At 45.0% G+C, this 20,056-nt stretch overlaps 1 protein-coding gene across 3 annotated transcripts; it reads right to left on the reverse strand.

Annotated features, from left to right (window-relative positions):
* Window positions 1-9,704: 9,704 nt before the first annotated feature.
* On the reverse strand, window positions 9,705-20,029 carry LOC110480348 (uncharacterized). Of its 3 annotated transcripts, none has more exons than XM_085588054.1 (7): window positions 19,727-20,029; window positions 14,612-14,762; window positions 14,059-14,152; window positions 13,015-13,076; window positions 12,256-12,398; window positions 11,447-11,644; window positions 9,705-10,075 (listed from the first exon to the last, which is right to left on the reverse strand). In XM_085588054.1, exons 1-7 carry the CDS (start codon window positions 19,750-19,752, stop codon window positions 9,964-9,966), a joined length of 786 nt encoding a protein of 261 aa, XP_085444180.1. In that variant the 5' UTR covers window positions 19,753-20,029; the 3' UTR covers window positions 9,705-9,963. The 3 variants fall into 3 exon arrangements, with proteins under 3 accessions (XP_085444180.1, XP_031361549.1, XP_085444179.1); XM_031505689.3 differs by having other exon boundaries at window positions 12,958-13,076; XM_085588053.1 differs by lacking the exon at window positions 19,727-20,029 and adding an exon at window positions 14,921-15,060 and having other exon boundaries at window positions 12,958-13,076.
* Between the last annotated feature and the right edge of the window lie 27 nt (window positions 20,030-20,056).

A 20,056-nucleotide genomic window follows, 5' to 3' on the forward strand; every position in this document is an offset into this window, starting at 1 on the left:
GTGGCTGCTCTGCTCTCTCCAGTTCTCATTGTTGGATAGTTCAGGTCATGTTATTTTCCCCCGAGACAATATTAATGGCAGTGACATTCCCAGTGCTCAGACAGACATCTATCAAACAGATATTCTGTGAATATCTTCTCTTCCAATCAGTGGGGTTTGCTCAAGCAGTGCAATGAAGGAAAGGAGACTCTGGGGAATAGCTGGAATTGGTTCTGAGGGAGCTGCAGAGCCCCGTGGGTCAGCATCAGCCTTGATCCAGCAGAGTTCCTTCATCTCTAGGGAAGGATGAGCTGAGGATATCTGGGCAGTGATTCCTCCTCTCTGGAATTGCACCCTGGCTCTCCTGCAAGCAGCCCCAGGGTGAATTACAGGATGCTCCTCCAAGTAAATAAGGAAAGCAGTTTGTATGAAAGAAAGAGATGAATTACAAAATTAAAACACCATCAGGAGGCTGGAGGAGGAGGACAGAAATCAGCTCAGTCCTGAGGGAGCTCCACAGTCCTTGCAGAAAGGAGACATTTGGGTACCACGGATCAGGAGCACAGGAATTTCCATCAGCTATTCCCGGGGGCACAGCTCTCCTCAGGCACACAGCTTCACCTTTCCCCACAGGATTCACTCACTCCACAGTTTGTGTTAAAAAAAAAACAAAAAAGGGACAGGGATTGGCTGGGAGCACAGCAGCAGCTCCTGGGACGTTTTGGTGGCAGCAGAGGGAACAAGATGTGCCACTCCCAGGGCAGCAAAGGCACCCCTGACCCCAGCCCAGCACCGGGGAAAACCCAGCACAATGTCCATGCTGGAAGTGCTCCTGGAGAGTGGATAAAGGCAAGGAGAATGTCAGCCTTCAGCAATGCAGAGTTTCTCAAAGAACTTGGTGAGCAGCTGCTTTTCAACAGCCAAGTCACATTCAGTAACTAATAGCCCAATGTTTGTGGCCTATAAAAAGTCAGTAATAATCAGCTGCCCTTGTTCTGCATCTCTCCTGCAAGGAAAGGATGAGAAAATTGTGTTTGTCCAGGCTGGAAAAGAAAGGCTTTGGGGTGGCAGTAGCTGGAGGGAGCTACAAGATGATGCAGAGGGACTTTGGGCAAGTCTGGAGTGACAGGACAAGGAGGGCAGGATTCCAGATTAAAGAGCAGGTTTAGATCAGGTGTTGGGAGGAAGGGAAGGTGGTGAGGCCTTGGCACAGGTTGCCAGAGAAGCCATGGTGATGCCTCAGGTTTAGCTTTTCTATTTTTCAGATTCTGTGCTGCTTTAGTGTGCAATTCTGAGCTTCACATTATGGGATGCTGAGCTCTCCTCACAGAGCAGGGAGACAAAACAATTCCTGCTCCAGCTGGGCACCAAGGACAAATGATCCAAACCTCAGCCCAGGAGCACAAACAGCGTGGGCTGGAGAGAGAAAAACAAGCAGGGTGGGACTGATGGGCTGGAGCTGGAATGGGACAATGAACTCCAAGGTGCCAATGGAGCAGAACTGATCCCAGGGAGAGCCCCGGGAGCGCTCGTGCATTTTGGGACCATTTTGGGTCATTTGGGTGCAGCCCTGGCTGGGCTCTGGTGCTGCCCAAGGTGGATCCATGGAGGAGATCCTTGAATAAATCCCTGCTTTGTTCTGGGACCCTGCCCAGCCTCTGCTCCAGCCCAGCCTGCACAAGGCATCAGTGGATTTCCCATCCCTAAAATTTTTCCAGGCCAAGTTGGGTGCAGTGACCTGGGACAGTGGGAGGTCATGGCTGAGGGGTGGAACTGGATGATCTTTAAGATCTGTTCCAACCCAGGCCATTCCTTTATTTTATGATTCCGTATCCCCCAGAGAATGTGGGGAAAGCTGTGCAGGGCTTTGCAGAGCCACACAGCTGTGCTGGAACTTGGACAACCTTGGACATGATTCCTCCGGCACACTGCTCCCTCCCGAGCTCAGCAGGGCTGCATCCAGCACCAAAACTGCTTCTGACACCCAGGCATGGCACTGAATCAACATGTGAAGGTCCAGAATTAAAGGCAGAATTAAGGAATTGTGGCCTCTTCAATAACTGTCAGATGTCTGTGGTGTAAATGAACCCAGCTAGAATAAATGGGTTTACATCTGCAGAGGATTTCACTGTGGATTTATTCTGGCACGTCCCAGCTGACAAGTATTAGGCGCCAAATATAATAATTAGGCACTCTGATACTGTGAGATTTTTGGTTCAGAGTGCTAGAGTGTGATACTGTCACAATAAAAAACTTGGGATATTTTTCCTCATTTTTATGGCACAGGACACAACAAGCACTTTGAGCACTCCCCTCTGTAGAACTGACATTGTATTTTTCTCCTCAGGCATTCATCTACCCTTTGGAGCTTCAGCTCTGATTTTATGGTTGTATTTGCTGCAATGCTTAAAGGAAGACAATGAAATAAAACAAAATAGCAGAGGAGAGCAAACTGTTGATACTTCCAGTGAGAGCCAGTGGTAAAATGTTGAATTGAGCATACCAAAAATGCAGCAGGGCTGAACAACTTGTTCTTTGCCTTTTAGATCCCAAATACCCACCAAGCTGAACACGTGCCCTTCTTTAGACATCAATCCTCACCAGGAACTCTGCCCTTGAAAGATAAACAGGGATGGCTTGTACAGACAGGATGATGTTTGACTGATTTGTTTAATCCCACAGAACTTGCTCCACCACCCATTTCCTTTTGTCCTCACAGCACCAGACATCCCAAATGCTCTGGTGGCCCTGAAGGAGCTGCAGGCAGCTGGAGTCTCGGGGTCTGGGTGCTGGGATGACCCCAGGAGTGTAAAATCCTCAATTCCCAGCTCCTGTGGCCAAAGAAGGAGTCTGGATGTGTAGGATCAGCTTCTCAAGGTTGTTTATTTTCCCTTATCTAGAACATTCTCTCTCTGACCTGCTGAGCTCTGTCCAGCAGCTCAGCCATGGCATTCTGTCTGCCCTCAGGGCAGTGTTTGCATTTTATACCAAAAACTGCCTGTGCCATGTTTACAATAATGTGCCAATATCTGTCATTTATGCTGGACAGTGTGTCTCTACCTTAAACCAACAGAAAAGTGTCACCAGCACAGCAAGACATGGAGGGCAAGGAGAAGGAGAAGAAGGTCGGGACATGCCCAAATCCCTCCATCTTGACCCCCCCCTTATTTTAAAGCCCTAAAATTCTACTTTTCCACCCTGTGTTAATTCAAATATCACACTACTCAAACCCTTGTGGTTTGTAATTCCTCACACAACGGTGGCAGCTTTTTCTACGGGCTCAAATGGAGGCCAGAGGTGCTTTTGACTTGGTGCCAGGGTCTCTGAGCCCCTGCAGGGTCTGGGGACAGCCAGGGCAGCCAGAGGGATGTGCTGGGATCCCACACTGCAGCAGCCAGAGACAGCCTGGGATGGGTTTGGGGCTTGTGGGAGGCACCAGCCCAACCTGGGGAAGGGATTTGCAGCCACAGGAGGGACTGAGCTGGAACAGAAAAACAGCAGGACAAGAGCTGGGAGAGCACAGCTCAAAGGTGTGGAATGCTGAGAGCCAAGGGCAGGCTGGGAGCCCTGAGAAGAGGTGCAGATGCTTGTTTGGGTGTCCTTGGGCTCAGAAAAATGGAGAGTTGTACATTTCATGTAGAAAATTAAAGTGTATCAAAGAAACTCTGACTTCATCATCCACATCTTTTAATGGGAGCATACTTAAGCTGGTTCAGTGCTCAGGTTGTAAAGAATAATTATAGAAACCTACTAGGAAAACAATAGACTTTGTGGAGAATAGGAATGGGAAATAGGTTATCACATAGTAAAAATAAAACAACCAGTATGAAACAGAATCAGAAACAAAAAGCCTTGGCTAGGAATTCATTCCCCAAGGCTGACTGGACCATTTCCTGCAGCCTGACTAATCATGAACCTTTGGGCATTCCCAGTTTATTACTGTCCAAGCTTCTCTCATCCCTGTTTTGGTTAGCACATTTATTTTTAAGGCTGTTTTTATCCAAAGCATTTGTTGTTAATGACCTTCTTTCCTTACCTTCGGGGCTTTCAGTTGCATAATGTAGTGTGTACCTGGCAATTCCAAAACAAATCTCTCTGGAATGAGAGATAACAAATTAAAAATGAGTGATCTGGGATCTCTTAAGAGCTTATTTCCACCATGCTTCCTGCCATGTGCCTCTGCACGTCCCATACATGTATCCAAATGGATCAAACTGTCAGTCAGCATATTCAATAAATTCATTTTTCCTTTTGGTGTTGATAGCAAGGAAATAATCAGAAATAAAGCTGAAAATGCTTTATTGAATAGCAAAAATTAAGTGGTGATGATTGAAAGCTGCTTTACACAGACCAGGAGGTATTTGATTTTAAACAGCCAGGAAGGAAAGGGTGAAACAAATGAATACAGTCTGATATATTCAGCTATAGGTTCTCTGGGGAAGGGGAGAATATTCTACTTCTCCAGGGTTAACAGGGTTAACTGTGCCCTGCTTGGTGACCTGATCCCTGTCTTGTGAGGGATGTCACAGAATTCACAGAATCACAGAATTCACAGAATCACAGAATTCACAGAATGACCAGGTTGGAAGAGACCTTCAGGATCATCGAGTCCAACCCAGCCCCAACAGCTCAACTCAACCCTGGCACCCAGAGCCACATCCAGGCTTTGTTAAACACACCCAGGGATGGGGACTCCACCTGGGCAGCCATTCCAGAACTTTATCACTCCTTCAGTAAAAAAATTTCTCCAAATACCCAACCTGTATTTCCCTTGGTGCAGCTCGAGGCTGTGTCCTCTGGTTCTGTTGGTTCCTGGAGACAGAGCCCAGCCCCAACTGAGCACAGGCACCTTTCAGGAGCTGTACAGAGTGATGAGGTTCTCCCTTCCACCCCTGCAGCAGAATGGAGATGTGCTCCTGCAGCTCTGGAATCCCGGGAAGTTGTGCTGGTGTGGATCCAGCGTGGGCAGGAATTGGGTCCTCACTCGTGCTGGGTCAGGGGGAAAAAACAACACCAAATCCCCCCTGCCCTGGGTCGGACAGAAGGCTCACAAAGTCTGCATCTGTACCCAAACTCTGAGATAAGAAATGCTGATTTAGAAATGCTGATTTGGAACAGTGTTGGAATCTGAGGTATTGATGATTCTGGGATTGTAAAAGTCTCTGTCTGTCAGCCCCCTGCCAAAGCAGAAGCCATAATTGGTCTGTGCTGGTTTCCAGGTTGTTTATTCTGTTTATCTCTCACATGTTCTGCTGCCCTGCCCAGCTCTGTCCTGCAGGGCAGCGTGTGGGGCTCTGCCCTCAGTGGGATGTGACAAACATTAAATACCAGAAACTCCCTGGGCTGCATTTACAAGAACGTGCCAATATCTGTCACTTACGTTGGACAGTGTGTCCCCAGCCTGAACCCACAGAAAAATGCCAACACCACAGTGAGACATGGAGGGCATGAAGAAGGAGAAAAAGGACAAGGCACACCCAATTTCCTCCAGCTTGTCCCCTTCGGACCCCTTATCTAGAATCCTAAAATTTTACTTTTGCACCCATGCCACACTTAATTATTACTGATATCAAACACTCTGAGCTTGTAATTGATCCTGTAAGATTGAAAACTCTTTTGCATGGCCAGAGATCACAGCCAGTGTCTCTGGGGGCTCTGTCCAGGGGGTTCCTGACCCCTGCCAGGGTCCCAGACCTGCCAGGGCAGCCAGAGGGAAGCCCTGGACTCCCACAGAACAGGACAGACATTGCTGAGAAGGAAATGGAGCTAGAAACAAGTTTCAAAGGATGGCTTTGCAAATAGGACTGAATACTTTGGAGAAACAGAACCATGAAAGATGAATTGTAGCAGGATCCAGGAAGGGTAATTTTAGATTATTGTCTTTAAGGCATTTATAGCATGGTGTGGCTAAAGCTGATAGGCCAAGAAACACTTACAGTGTATTGTAATTAGGAAATAATTAGCTTCTGATTGTGCTGGTGTGAATTATAGCATCTGTATTGTCTCACCCTTCACGTGAGCCTGAAAGTGGAATAGAAGTTTTTAAAACGCCTCTCAGCTGCCCCATCTCTGGGTCAAAAACCAGGCAAATCTGACAAATCAGTACTCCTGGTGCCCAGACACAGCACTCAAATGGCACAGACAGGAGCCAGGGCAGGAAAGGGGCAGGAGGGATGCCCTTGGGGCCATGGGAAGTGCCAGGTGGCCCCTGGGCTGTGGCTGCCAGAGCCAGGCATGGGGCACTCCCCCCAGGACCGACCCCACTGCCACATCCCATCCCACGGCACATCCCAGAGGTGTGCCAGGCAAGCTGCAACAGCCTGAGAGCTGACAGGGACCTCAAGAAGTCTCTTGTGATGTCCTTTGAACTGCTCTGTGCTCCAGGCATTCACTGACAAGTTATTTAACCCATGGCAGGGTGGGAATTTGGGGGGGATGATTTGCATTAAAGTTCTTGCTGGTGAATTCCTGAGCTGGTCAGCTCTGCTTTGCCTCTGGTGCACTCTCCCAGCCCCTGAAGCCCAGGAAGGCACAAAAATAACTCATTTCTCATGGAAGCCCACTCCTTGCTGTACTCACACCCAGTCAGGGCTGCAATGAACAGTCCTGGGGAAGGATTTTGGCTCCCAGCTTTTATTTCCTGAGTGGCTGAAATAATCTGGACCAGGAGGAACACAGGGTGTTTGTCCTCCGTGTTCTGCAAGGTGAGGTGTATGTGAGCAGATGGTTTTTGAAAAGCTCATCAATGCTTGATGGTTTCTTCTCTGGTACAACTTGCTTCCATGGCCCATGAACTGTAATAATTAGAGATCTTTTAAACCCTGCTCTAAAACTCCTAGGATCCATAATGAATTATTAAATGAAAAATCTGCTTTTCTTTCTGTTCATTTAGTTAATCTGGGTTTTTTATTTGATATTGCTCAAATTTTTCTATTCAAACTTTTCTAATTTCTATGTACTGAGAGATTTAGACATAATAAGTGAGGAGACAGCTAAACGAGACAGTTTTGGGCTCATCAGCCCTGGACCTGTCCTAGGATGTTAGAGCAAGACTTTGGGAACACTTTGCTAAATGTTCATGAAATGTCAGGTTCAGAGGGATCTGTATAAGTAATTGGAAATTGATTTCATGACACTTTGATACTGAGCTCACCAGTGGCAGCTGTTGCTTTACATTTCAGTGTGGATGGAAGAAATTCTTCCCTGGGAGGGTGGCAGGCCCTGGCACAGTTTCCCAGAGCAGCTGTGGCTGCCCCTGGATCCCTGGCAGTGCCCAGGGCCAGGCTGGGCAGGGCTGGGAGCAGCCCATGGCAGGGGGTTGATTTAGATGGGCTTTTCTGTCCCTTCCAACCTAAACCATTCTGTGCTTCTGTGAGCTCCTTTTAAATTTCCTCACAGCAAAACGACTCAAACATCAGCAGCACGTCCTTGCTCCTGGATGCACTTAAATAAAATCAGCCAGGCTCCCCAGAATTACCTCATATTTCCCTGGGATCCCAGAGCCTTAAAGTAATGAAATGAAAAATTATGAGAGCAGAACCAACTTCCTGTTTGGAAAGAATAAATCGGTGTCTGTGCCTTTGTCTCATGACTGACCCAGCGCTCAGGTGCAAAGAGCAGGGGGAGGATCTGGAGCAGCTCCTAAATCCATCTGCAAGAGGTGCCTGGGAACTTCACCAGGAGCTGGGAACTGAAACCTCTGCCCACGGGACTGCAGCGATTTCCCATCCTTGCCTCGCTTTGTGATGCTGAATTCTGGGAAGAGAGCCTGCTCCTGGAGTGCTTCGTGCTGTGATTCCAGCACTGCTGCTCTGAGTGCTCCTTGGGGGCTGAGATTTTGGGAAAAGCCTCTTTGCCTGTCCTATTCCCAGCCTCAGCCCCACAGCAGTGTCCTGCTCCTGCCTGGGCCAGGGAAGGCTCAGTGAGGTGCTCAGTAGGTGGTCAGCAAGGCAGGTCCTTCAGGCTCTGTTTTCCCTCTGCTCCAGCTCCCTGCCTCATTTCCAGGTGTTTTCTCACACATATCCTCAGGTATATATTCAGAAAAGAATATATTCAATTTGTGTTGAACCTTCCCCTCCCAGACACAGCAGGGGTTCTTCATAATGACAATGTGTTATAGGGTACCTGGATTCATTTCTAGACTGAGAAACACTGTCCTCAGCCCACAGAAGCTTTCATGTTTTCTGTTCTTACCCCTGTCGTGGAAAAAGAATTTTTCTGGAAGGAAGAGGTCCATTTGGATATTGACCAACTGAAGGTGGACACGCCTCTGAGAACACAGATCGTGTCTCACTGTGGTTTGTTGGAGTTGGGTGGTGGGAGGAGGAATGCTTTGCAAGGTTTTCATTTTGATCTTTGTGTGCTTTTTTTTTTCCTTTTTCCTTTCTTTCTTTCTTTTGTAGTAGTAGCTTAATAAAGTTTTTTTTCTGTTATTAAGCTTGGGCCTGCTTTGCTCTGTTCTGGATTCCGTTTCACAGCATTCAATGGAGAGATTACATTTTCATGGGGACGCTGGCATTGTGCCAGTGTCAAACCATGACACCCCCCTGCACAAACATTCCTGTTCTCTGGGCAGTTTGCCACGCACACACACAATGTTCTGCTTCCCTGTGTTGCTGTTTCTGTGTAAACCACGCCATCTCCCTCGGAACCTGTAAAAGCTCTTTGCTGTGTGCTGCTGAATTTGCTGTGTTTATGGAGGGCCAGATCCAGCCCTGTGAGCAGGTAAATACTGCTCTGCTTCTCCAAATTCCGAGATTTCCTGAAGGTGACCATCAGGCTGACACCTCTTGCAGCGCTCCCCTGCCTTTTCCTGTCACAGCTGCAGAAAATCCTCTGAGCCAGCTCCTGTAACACATTTAAAATCCCATTTTTTCGTTCGTGCAGTATTTTGATCACCTGTTTTGGCTGCTGAGCTGTGGGAGAGGCACGGGCAGCCCTTAGGGAGAGGCTGGAAACTCTCCAAGCTGGTGATTTCTCTGCCTGGGTGCAGTGCAGATGCTGAGCAGAGCTGCTGGGACATTGCTGCTGCCAAGCCATGGCACTGCAGAGCCCAGGGCTGAGCTCTCCCTGCTCCTCCCTGCAGCTGAGCCACCTGCCCCTGCAGCCAGCACACAATTCATTGGCTGCCCCTGCAATTAGGCAATTCTCTTAATTGCCTTCATTTCCAGGCCTCTCTCCTTCTGCCCCTGCACTGCTGGTGGCACAGATATTTGTGTGCTGGTTGGGGAAAAATAACCCTGAAGGGTTGGGCAGCAAAGCAATCAAAGGCAGGGACAGAGACCTCTCTGAGATAATTGCATCCAGATTTCCAAATCTCCTGTCAGCTCCCACAGGTCTCCCCCTCCTGTGGCTTTGCTTTGAGGATCCTCTATGAGCAACAGGACATCCCCAAACAATGCCAGCAGCGAGAGAAAAATCTCCTTTCCTTTTCATGATTTCCCTCCCCAGTGCTCTCTGGCCACACCAAACTCCAAAGCAAGATATTTTTTAATTATTAGGCTCAAAGTGATTGGGGTGGCTCAGCTTCTGCCATGTACAAAGCTCGTTAAAGAGCACTTGGACATTGGTGGGGCTTTTTATTCAGCTGTGGGATTTGTTTTCCTTTTCTTTGGGTGTCCATCCCCTGTGTCATTTCTCACAATGAGCCTGGGGTCTGAGCTTGGCTGTGCTCTAATGAAATGCAGTGGGAGTCAATAATTGTGAGTTGCTGTTGACACAGAGTTGTTAAATGAGAAAATCACACGCTGTTTTTAATACACCAAACTCATGATATCCAGTATAACATTATGTCTTATTTACATACCATACCCATACTTACTTGGTATCACAAGTGCAGTCAAAAATGTTTTATTTCTGTTTCAATATCTCTTTGACCAGTAAAAAAAAAAAAAAAAACAAAAAAGAAACTTCCATAACCAGGATTTACAGTCTCTTTTAAGCAAGGTGGTTGTAGCACAATTGTGATCCTACAAAAATACTGTGCTAGAGTAGAGTACACATTCTGTAAAAAAACTTGACATCAGGGGGTGAGCAGTCCTCTGGCAGTTTTGGGATGCCATCCAGTATTTTCAGGTTTGGCAAATTGGAGAACACACTTAAAGAGAGACAAAAGAAAAATAGAAATTGAGAAAAATAATATTGGGAAATGTTGAGGACAAAACAGACACTGATAAAAAAGAAACAGTGGATTCAAATGTATCTAAAATAGATTTGGGTTGTTGGAAATCTTGATTTGTCATTTGTTGCAGAATTTCTCTGATAAAGAGCTAATTAAAACTCTAAGATTTTGCTTTATTGCACCACTTTTATATCCTCAGACTCAATAGAACACCTCAAGAACCTGTCTTCCAACAATGACAATGAACATAATACCACAGTTATACCAAATAGTACCAATATTTAATTGCCCCAAGAACTGGGAGATTGAGAGCAGAAACACAATTAGGAACTGTTAAAAGGTGATTTCTGCTTTTGTTCTCCTGGACTTGTAGATATGCAAATAAAAGGCGAAATCCATCATTTAAAATGTGCTTTTCCCTTTCCATGCTGATATCTGCCTCCCTGCCTTCATCAGCACCACACTGCTAAAGGGATGCCCACAACACTAAAGGAAAAACATACTGGAAACTCAGAAAGGTTTCAATTAAACTCTTCTTTTAAACTTTTATTTTTTCCCTCTCCCAGGAAGGATGGGAGGAGATGTGTCCCATTTCAGACACACCCTGCAAGGTTTGTCTCCACAATATCAGCACCTGGCTGTGTTTGTAGTGGGGCAAAACATGCAGCATGCAGATTTGCTAAGAGTGAGGCTTAGAATAGATGATATTCTCCTGAATTTTCTTGGATTGTAATGCCTTGGGTTGGAGTTTCCATTTCCAGTATTTGAGGCTGCTCTGTTAAATCTCCAGCCCATCCCAAAGGCTGCAGCACAAATTGCACTGAGGGGCTGCTCAAGGCAGAGCAGCTTCCACAGGGACAGGGGGAATCCAGGAAAATCAAATGAAGGGAGCTTCATTTTCTCCTGCTTTTGCTCCCATTTTTCAAGGCATCCTCCTGATTCCATCTCTGACATGTAATGCAATTCAGGCCCCGTGCAGAACCCACCAAGGATGCAATGAGACTGAAGAGAGTTTGAGTAATAGGTAGTTTCTATTAATAAAAGGGAATCTAATTTATCTGCCCTGCTCGCTGTCTCTAAACTTGATCCATGGGCTTAGTTCAGTTCCAGAACTGCCAGTCATGCCATTAAGAAGCATCATAGGCACTTTCTGAATATTTGGGGGCTTTTATCACATAAAAGCTCACTAACCCATGCTCCTGAAGCATTTCAGAGCATTAAAACTACAGGGAAATGAAAAGCTTCTTTAGAAAGCTTTTTGGATTTCAGATCCCATGCCTTTGAAACTCTGACAAACATTTTTTTTGTGTTTATCAGTTTTGTTAGCCACGGGAGTGCTGGACTTACAGCTGTCTGTATCTTTCCTGGAACTCACAGGGATTCCTCTTGAGGACCAGGGATTCAAGTGGAGTGTGTCTGAAGTCTGAAATCCCACTCAGGGTCGTGATGTTATTTTCAGCGAGAGATAAGTGCTGAATCTGAGGGATCTTTGGCAGCTGTTTGAAGGATGTAAAGTGGTTTTTATTTACATTTAGCTCTCTGCATCTGTAAAGTACAAAGTGTATGCCATCACTATCACATCTGGGACAGAATCCCTACAACAGGGATGGGTTTTTTACACTGGTTTCACATTTTGGGCTGCTTTTGCCTGGTTCATGGACTGCCAGATCAGACCCACACACTTTATATTCCCTTAATTCTTTATATTGTACAACAGATGCATCATTATTTCTGTTCTCAGTACTACAACTCTCCATACATCTAAATACACAACAGCAGAGTAGCAACAGATGGATGGTAAAGGAAATTTATAGTTGTCATGGTCACACTTGGCCTCTCTGCTTGGGTTGTGTTCACAGAGATTCCTTCTGGGTAAAACAGCTTCCCCTTTTGGCACAGATCACTCTCAAGCTGGCTGGGCTCATTAATTATTCCCCAGGAATAAATAATAAAGGGGACATGGTCTGATCTCCTCCCTGGGGATTTTCAGCCTGGGGATGAACTCAGAGCAGCAATAAACTGATGGATGCTCAATCCAACACCCCCAAGAGCAGCTCTCAAGAGCCTGCTCCAGCTGCCACTTCAGTAAAATGTTGGTTTCTGGGATATTACATAAAATAGATCACATAAAAACAGCAGCAGGACACTTTGTCTACCTTGGCAACCTTATGGCACTGAGGTCTGTCAAAGAATTGTCCACCAACCAAAGCTTTTCCACCCGAATTAACCTTCGGAGGATTCTTTTGAAGTTTTCCACCTGATAAAGATCACCCAGGTCCTGGAAGGAAAGGTTCAACTCCTGGAAAGGAAAAAAATAAGACAAATCACTTTTTTTTTTTCCCACCCTTCCTTTCTAATAGCTATATAATTCAATATAGAATTAGTCAGAGGTAGTTAAAATGAGAATACATTTTATGCTGCTGCTCTTATAACAATTGGGGGTACCAAGTGCCAAATCCACCTCAGAATCATAGTGATGGACCCCTTAATTCTTTGAAAGGAAGAAAGAAACCATTCTCAAGCACTAATTTTAGTGTCCATCTCCTCCTTCCTCTGTGAGTGGGTTACCAGTGTAGGTGAGTGAGCAGGGCTGAGTGATTGTGGCTTCTTGATTTGGCCTGTAAACTCAGCTGACACCAAAATTCTGTGCAGCAGCCAGATATAAACATTCACAGAGTCCTCACAGAATGGTCTGGGTTGGCAGGGAATTCAAAATTCATCCAATTCCACCCCACTGCCATAGCCAGGGACGCCTTCCTTACAACAGGTTTAAATCTATTAAATGCAGTGAGCAGCCAGCACATGATTATTTGGTTTCTTTACAACTACAGTTCAAAGTGTTAATGAGAAAGTTTTACAGCACAGTTTTCCCAGTTCTCTTGCAGCCTCTTTTCCCATTTCTCTGGGTCAGTTACTTGTTTTCTTCTTTTCAGAGTATGTTCTTCTTTTCTGAAAAACAGCTCTTCTTCTGAGGGCCCTGGTCAGAGAAAAAGATTTACAGCTGGGGATGTGATACAGAACTGGCACTTAGTCACTTGCTGGAAGAATATATATATATATATATATTGCTGGGAAGGTTCTGTAATGAAGAAATATATATAATATTACAGGTGTGTTACTTTAAAGGCTTCTGAGATTTAAATTAATGGGAAGACTTTTCTATCATTTCCAGGCCCGTAATTCAGCCAGCAATCTACAGATTTTGTGCATGGTTGGTAAATGACAGATCTGCTCCAGATCAGAATGAAAACTATTTCTGAAGGGTTGTTCATAAGGATCTGAGTGCTAAAATCCTTCTTATTCCTTGCCATGCTGTGAGCTAGCCTTTGATTTTCCCCAAAAAGGAAAATGTTTGCAGCTTCCAGAGCAGCGCCAAGGACCAACAGCCCCACTCCAAACCTCATTTGTATTGAGACAGACACACATTGGAGACTTTAAGTCTTAAAGAAAAGTTTAGAGCTATGAACATCTTCAAATTCCTGATTAAAGCAAGGACTGGCTGGAAATTTTCCACTGTTTACTCCCAAACATGCAAATACTGGATTTTAAAACCCATCTGTTCTTGTGTGTGTCTGTAGATTGCAATTGAGCCAATTTAGTCTTAAAATATAATAAATGTGCCACTGTTTGCAGGACTGGGTTGGTTTGGCTGTTTGGCATGTGGCTACTGTGTTCTGAACAGCCAAATGTTAATGAACTTCTCAGAGAAGTAATCAGCAGCACATTAATACTAAAAATTTTCAATTTCCAGTTCAGGCAGTTGCTTTTCATTTTGGAAATCACAAAGGATAATTCGCTAATGATTAAAAATAAAGCAAGCGTGGGCACTGTGAGCTGAAATCCTGCCCCTTTTCAAAGGAATGGCAAACTCCACGATTTCAGCTCATCACTTTTAAGGGTGCCCTCTTTGCCTCCGTGGAGATAGGGCTGAAATGTCAAAGTGTCTTTTTGATCTTTACCTTCCCTGACTCGGGGACAGAGGAGCTGATTTCCTCGAACACCGTGTTCCTCTATGTCACACCACCCAAGGTACTTGAAGGAGTCAGAAGGAAGCTTAAAAGAAAGGCAAAATAAAGATATAAAAGAATCAGTAGAAGCTCTCGAGGGGTTGGCACTGCATTTTCTCTTATTTCTGGCCTTATTACAGCAGAAATCCCCCCAGTCAGAGCCATATGCAGGAGCTGGTAAATGCTGTGGGAATTCACAGCTCCAATATTGGAGAGAGCCTGCTCAGGGCTCATTATCCCCCTGCCCATGGCAGCAGTTTGGTGCTCAAACTGCTCAAATCCCCTGCCACAGCTGACCCCAAAAAGCAGAACCTTATTTAAATTCCACCCCAGTTTTGGAGGATAAAAGGAGGGAAACAAAATCCACTTCAAAGCTGAGGAAGAGATTTGCACCTTAGCTCCTCCGTGTCACTGTCTCCTCTTTACAAACCTGCAAGCAGACTGGGAAACCCAACACTTACTGGGAAACCCAACACTTACACTTACTGGGAAACCCAACACTTACTGGGAAAGGGAGCCTGGGGTCCCAGTTCTGCCCGAGGGCTCCTCTGTTTTGGGGTAAAACCAGTGGAGTATCGTGTGCATCCCTCAGGATGGAGCAGCAGGAGGAATAAGACTTTAAGAATTTCTGATTGCTTGTAGTCAGACCTGAGGAACTGGAGAGGAGATGTTAAGCCAGCGTAGATTCTGCCCAGAGAAATGCAAATTTTATTTGGTTTGTTTAATAATTACAGAAAATACAGAATAGCTCAGGTTAGGATTTGCCAGCAGGCAACAAACACATCCTGAGGCCAAAGCATGGGCAGCCCCTCACCTGAGCTGCATTTCCTGACACACAGGAGCTTTTCACAGCTGTGACAAACACCAGAAAGAGGAATTTACTGGCAGCTTGTTAAAAAACATGAGTCTTGGAGGAAATTGAGAGCTGATCACATTCAACAGCATGATGTGCTTGCTCCCTTCTACCCAGGAGAGCCCTGCTTTTCTGGATCTGGATTGGATGAAAAGATACCTCAGTTATTTATTTTATTCCATTGTACATGTGGTTCAACTCATTATTTTACTAATATTAGTATATTTATTTCAGTCTCTTGGATATGTTCTAGGGGATTCTCAGAGGTCTGGAGAAAAGCTGAATTTTGTTCAATAGAGTCTGCAAATCACAGAATAATTATTGCTGGAAAAGCCCTCCAAGGTGACCAAGTCCAACCTCCAGCCTGAAGCTGTGTGTTCATGTGCCCTTTTAGTCCCTAGACTATAAACACTACCAAAAGTCACATTTTATACACCCCAAATGGGGAAATTTGTCCAATTTTGCTTCAGAGGGATTGAAGAATTTGCAGACTGGCAGCTGCAAATTAGGAATTTACCACAGAACACTTGAAAACAATGATTTCATTCACTCGGGGTGTGCATCCAGCACTGTAATTTGATGTTTACTCTACAGGCTCGGGGAGCTCTTGCCAGGGAGCCTCAGCATCATAAAACCACTGGAGTCAGGAGCAGAAATAAATAAATAAAACAGAATAAAAATGCAGCTTTCAAATGGTTTGGAGAGGAGGGCAAGGAAGATTTCACACTTGGAGTTAGAGGGGAGGCAGAGCTCTCCTCCCTCCTGCTTTATGGGGGGTTTTAATGGGGTCACACCGGCCCCAGTGAATGGTGGGTGACTCCCAGGAAGCTCTGTCAGCTCAACATTTTGGAAAAGAACACTCCTGAGAAACTTTCTGAGGTCACCTCGAGGCAAGCAGCCCCTGTGGGGTGTGTGTTAGAGAGCAGCAGGAGTTCACACACAGCAGCCCTGTGGAAGGAGGATTTACGTTGGGTAAATGGTAAAAAAACCCACAGAAAATAATAAAATAAAATAAAAAAAGCTGGGAATTCTTGTTTAGCTCTGTCTTGCTGCTTGTTCTGCTTTTACCTCCTTGTATGGTAAATGAGATCAGGCCAAAGAAAAATGGTAGCAATTCTTTTGTGTTGAAGAAAATGATCTGTGATTTTTGCTCAGTTTGGAAGCGATCTTTTAGGAGGTATTCAAATGATTATTTATAACTGCAAGACTTTTCAAAACCTACCTTCCTCTCAGCTAGATACTACCTCCTCTGCTGAGACAGGAATATACACTCCCAGTCCCTGGAAATGTGGGATAAAACATCTCAGCCGAACCATTGAACATGATATCTGTTCTGATCTCCTGGCAGGAAACCCACTCACAAAATTCTGCATCGGCGATGGCAAGTAAAACATCAAGTTCCAGAAAATATAAATATGTGATGGGGACAGCTTCCCCAGTCAGGTGGGTAGTGAGATTTCCACGGGAAGGAGTGACAGAAAGAGACATTTTTCATCTCAAAGCTGCCTGGGTTTAACAAGCACCAGCTGGACCCCCACATCATGTCCCAGGAGGTTTTTTCTGGGGGAGCAAGTGCCACACAGCTCTTCTCCCCCTTGCTTTGTTTGCCTTCCTATTTTGCTGCAGAATTGATGCAAAAGGAGCGGCAGTGAAGGAGGCAGGATGCAATTCCAGGCAATTACAGATCTCACAATACATGAAAGGAACAAAATTTCCTGCCTTGATTGTGAGGCCCTTCGGCTGGATATGAATCTCCAATGACACCTCTGGGAGCAGCACACTAGATTATGTCAAGCATTAAGGGAAAAAAAATTAGATTCATGATGTCTGTCCAGGCTGAGTCATTTCCTCTCACTTCGCCTGCAGTGAGAAATTGGTGGTTATCATAAATCATGGACCTAAATTCTTATGAGAGAAGAATTAATTTCACTAATGGAAACCCTCTGTGGCAATGCATTCCTCCATTCTCCCTCTTTCTGGGGGGTGTGGGGGAGTATTTATGACTTTTTCAAGCAGAGGTATTTAACTATATTTTAAGAATTCCATAATAGAGGTTTGGAAAGGAAACTTCAAAAGGTAATGGGGAGGGAAAAAAAAAATCTTGTGTGTGACCAGCTCCTAATTTCTGAGGCTGGCCCTTAGTCCAGCTCCTATCATGGCTATAACTTTGCAGCTCACACCAAATCCAGGTACATTTTTTTTTTTTTTCTTTTTCATCTCAGTAACTAACAAAACCCCACAAAACTGTACCAAACAATTCTTTGTAGGCACCTTGAAGTCTGGAGTGCTCTATGTGAGCTGACAAGAGGGAGCACAGACTGGGGGGGTAACTGGAAGCACTCCTGGCTCACCCCTTGTATTTTACATTATTTTTCTCAGTGGAAGCCCCAGTGAAGAATTCAGTGCCTGAAGTGCTTTGCAAACTGTCAGGAATGAGAACAGAAATGAGAACAGAACAGCTCCTGCCTTTTTCAGAACACGACTGAGGAGATATCAGGCTGTACCTTGGAAAATCCTGCCCTGCTGAGCTCCCTGATCAAAGTCAGGATGGCAGCGGGGCTGGGGGATGTTCTGCTCTCACTGACACCTTGGCCAGGTTTCCAGAGAACCCAGGCTGCTCCACGTTCCCTGTCTGCACTCAAGCACATCTGAGTCCAGCTGCTTTTCAGTGCAGGACACATTAAAAGCCCACGAAAAGACTTTGAAGAGCTAAAGCTGAGCTGCTTCTGAAACTACACCAGTGAAAGGTATGGACTGAGAAGCAGAGTGAGAAGTCCCTCCTGTGTGTATTTTAGATATTTGGCTGTTAAAAAAGGAGTGTCAGTCAAATCCTTTCTCCTGATGGAGCAGCAGCCTCGACAAACAAACATCTGAGGCTGCAGCACAGTTCAGCTCTGCTGCACAGAGAATGGGGAGCTCAGCTAAAGAGGAGTAAGGACAGAGAAAACTCTTGCATTTGGGATTTGAAAGGCTTTTTGTCCCAGCTTTTTGAGCAGTTTTGGGGGCTGATCTAGCTCTCACAGCCTCATCCCCAGCTGCTCTTCAGGAACCAGCATCCTCCAGCAGGCTGAGCTTTCACCAAGCCATGCTGCTTTCCCCTTAAATCTGAAATGCCCTGGATAAAAGGTTTGGGAACAAGCAGTAGGGCTATTTATAACTCTTCACATATCCAGAGTCAGAATTCCTGTGGTGCTTGCTACATCCCACCAAATCACAGCCCATATCTGATGGAAAGGGCCCTGCTCCTGTGGTTGATCTCAATGAGGTCTGGTCAGGCTCTTATTTAGCAGCAAAGTGCTCTCAGATCATTCAGTCCTGATGCTGTGGAAGTGAAAAATGTGGACTATTCTAAAGGAAGGAAACAAATCAAATGTGTTTTAAGATCCTTTTGAAGGAACAGAAAAAAAAGTCCAAACTAGAGAAAATAAGAAAAGAGCAATAAATCCTCCCAAAGCAAAGAGTTTCTATCACTGGGTGAGAGCTGCTGATTTTGCAGGCTCTAAGAAAGCTGGTTCTGGATCTGCCCAAGCTGCCTGTACACATAAGTGCTTACTCCCACCCAATTATTTAACACCCAATTATTTATTATTATTCTCCAAACACCCAATAATTTATTATTATTATCCAAACACCCAGTGATTTATGTTGTCCCAGTCAATGGCAAATGCCAAAGCCATCAATGAACTGCAGGGGTAACTTACCAGCACAGTTTGTGAAAGCATTTACGAGATGGCAAACTCAGAATTCAGGCTGTGCTTCATTTCAAATGTACACAATTTACTGCTCCAGAGCAGCTCTGCTTGTATGCAAACATTTATTATGAGAACTCTCTGAACTTCGGAGAGTAGAAGATATGGACATAGTGTTTGCATGCTCTATTACCTTTCAATTATTTTTATAGGAGTTTTAGGAGGCATTATGCAACATTTCGAAGCAGTTCTGAGCATAATTCAGTGACAAAACACACCTGTAAGTTATGGCTACAAAGCATCCTTGCTGATAGCTGTAGCATCAATTATCTCACTTTATGCTTCATAAAATTGCCACCCCCCCAAGACATAATTAACTTAATTAGGTCCTATCACCATAATGATACACTCTTAGCATATTAACTAACATTTTCCTCATGGATCCAGCCTGCACCTATGTCGTTATTGGACACCAAATGAGTACACAGAAATTTGGTAAGTTTAAAAGAGAAAAGGACCCAGTTTTATTCAAACATCTGGTATTTATAGAATTCTGAAGGTGACCATGGATTGGAGGATGGAATTACCACCTCCAACCACACTGGTCCAAAGATCAATCAATCATTTCTCCCTGCCCACAGAGAAATATGTAAACTATTCTATTTATCCATGAAATTGTGTGGGAATTCTGACTCTCAAATATGTAAATATTTGAAGTTTTATGAGAATTTAAAAACTTTCAAAAGAACTATAAAATAAAATTTAACACTTTTAAAAATCGAAGCAACACACCTATACAAAGCCCACACCTCAATCCACGTCCCTTCCATTTTCGCACAACACATTCTCGCAACAAACTCGACATTTTTTGTTGGGAGAGCTTTTTCCTTCCAGCAATCAGGCAGTGCCACCAAGACAAACAGCTCTGTTGGAATTCCTGTTTTCCCTGCACAGCACTCTCCTTCAGCAACACAGGCTGGCACATTTTTAAAAAGACACTCAATCCTGTAACTCTATCTTTGTTGTCAAAGCATGTCAAGCAATGACTACAGGTTCGTGTCTCCTTGCACCCTCCTACCTTTCAGACATGTCTGGCTGCTGCATAAAATCCTCACATCTTGCTCAGGGCTATTTGTCTACAGGCAGAGCTTATCTTCCACCTCTGGCCCTGCACAGGGAGGGAGTTCCAGAGGCTCTGGAGAGGGGAACCTGTCGGGATCCTGGTGCTGGCTGGATGGATTCGCTGTCTCCAAGGGAACGCTGTCACCTTAGGAGCTTTTGTTACCAACCTCTTAAGCACACCAAACAAATTCCTGGGCTGATCCAGCTGGTATCAGTGAACTGTTTTTCCAGAAGGTGCCTAAAGATAGGTTGGTGATACCTGTAGCAAGATACGTGATCATCCAGC

This window comes from Lonchura striata, chromosome 9 (assembly GCF_050655825.1).
Source record: "Lonchura striata isolate lonStrDom1 chromosome 9, ASM5065582v1, whole genome shotgun sequence".
In the NCBI taxonomy this organism is placed as follows: domain Eukaryota; kingdom Metazoa; phylum Chordata; class Aves; order Passeriformes; family Estrildidae; genus Lonchura; species Lonchura striata.

Excerpts from the sequence above, each read along its gene's own strand:
- LOC110480348 (XM_031505689.3), bottom strand. The coding sequence starts at position 19,752 with ATGCAGCAGCCAGACATGTCTGAAAG. Across the intron at positions 13,077-14,058 it reads CTGTCCCCGAGTCAGGGAAG|GGCCCTCAGAAGAAGAGCTG; the intron begins GTAAAGATCAAA and ends TTCTCTGACCAG. Across the intron at positions 10,076-11,446 it reads CAGGAAAGATACAGACAGCT|TGTGTTCTCCAATTTGCCAA; the intron begins GTAAGTCCAGCA and ends TCTCTCTTTAAG.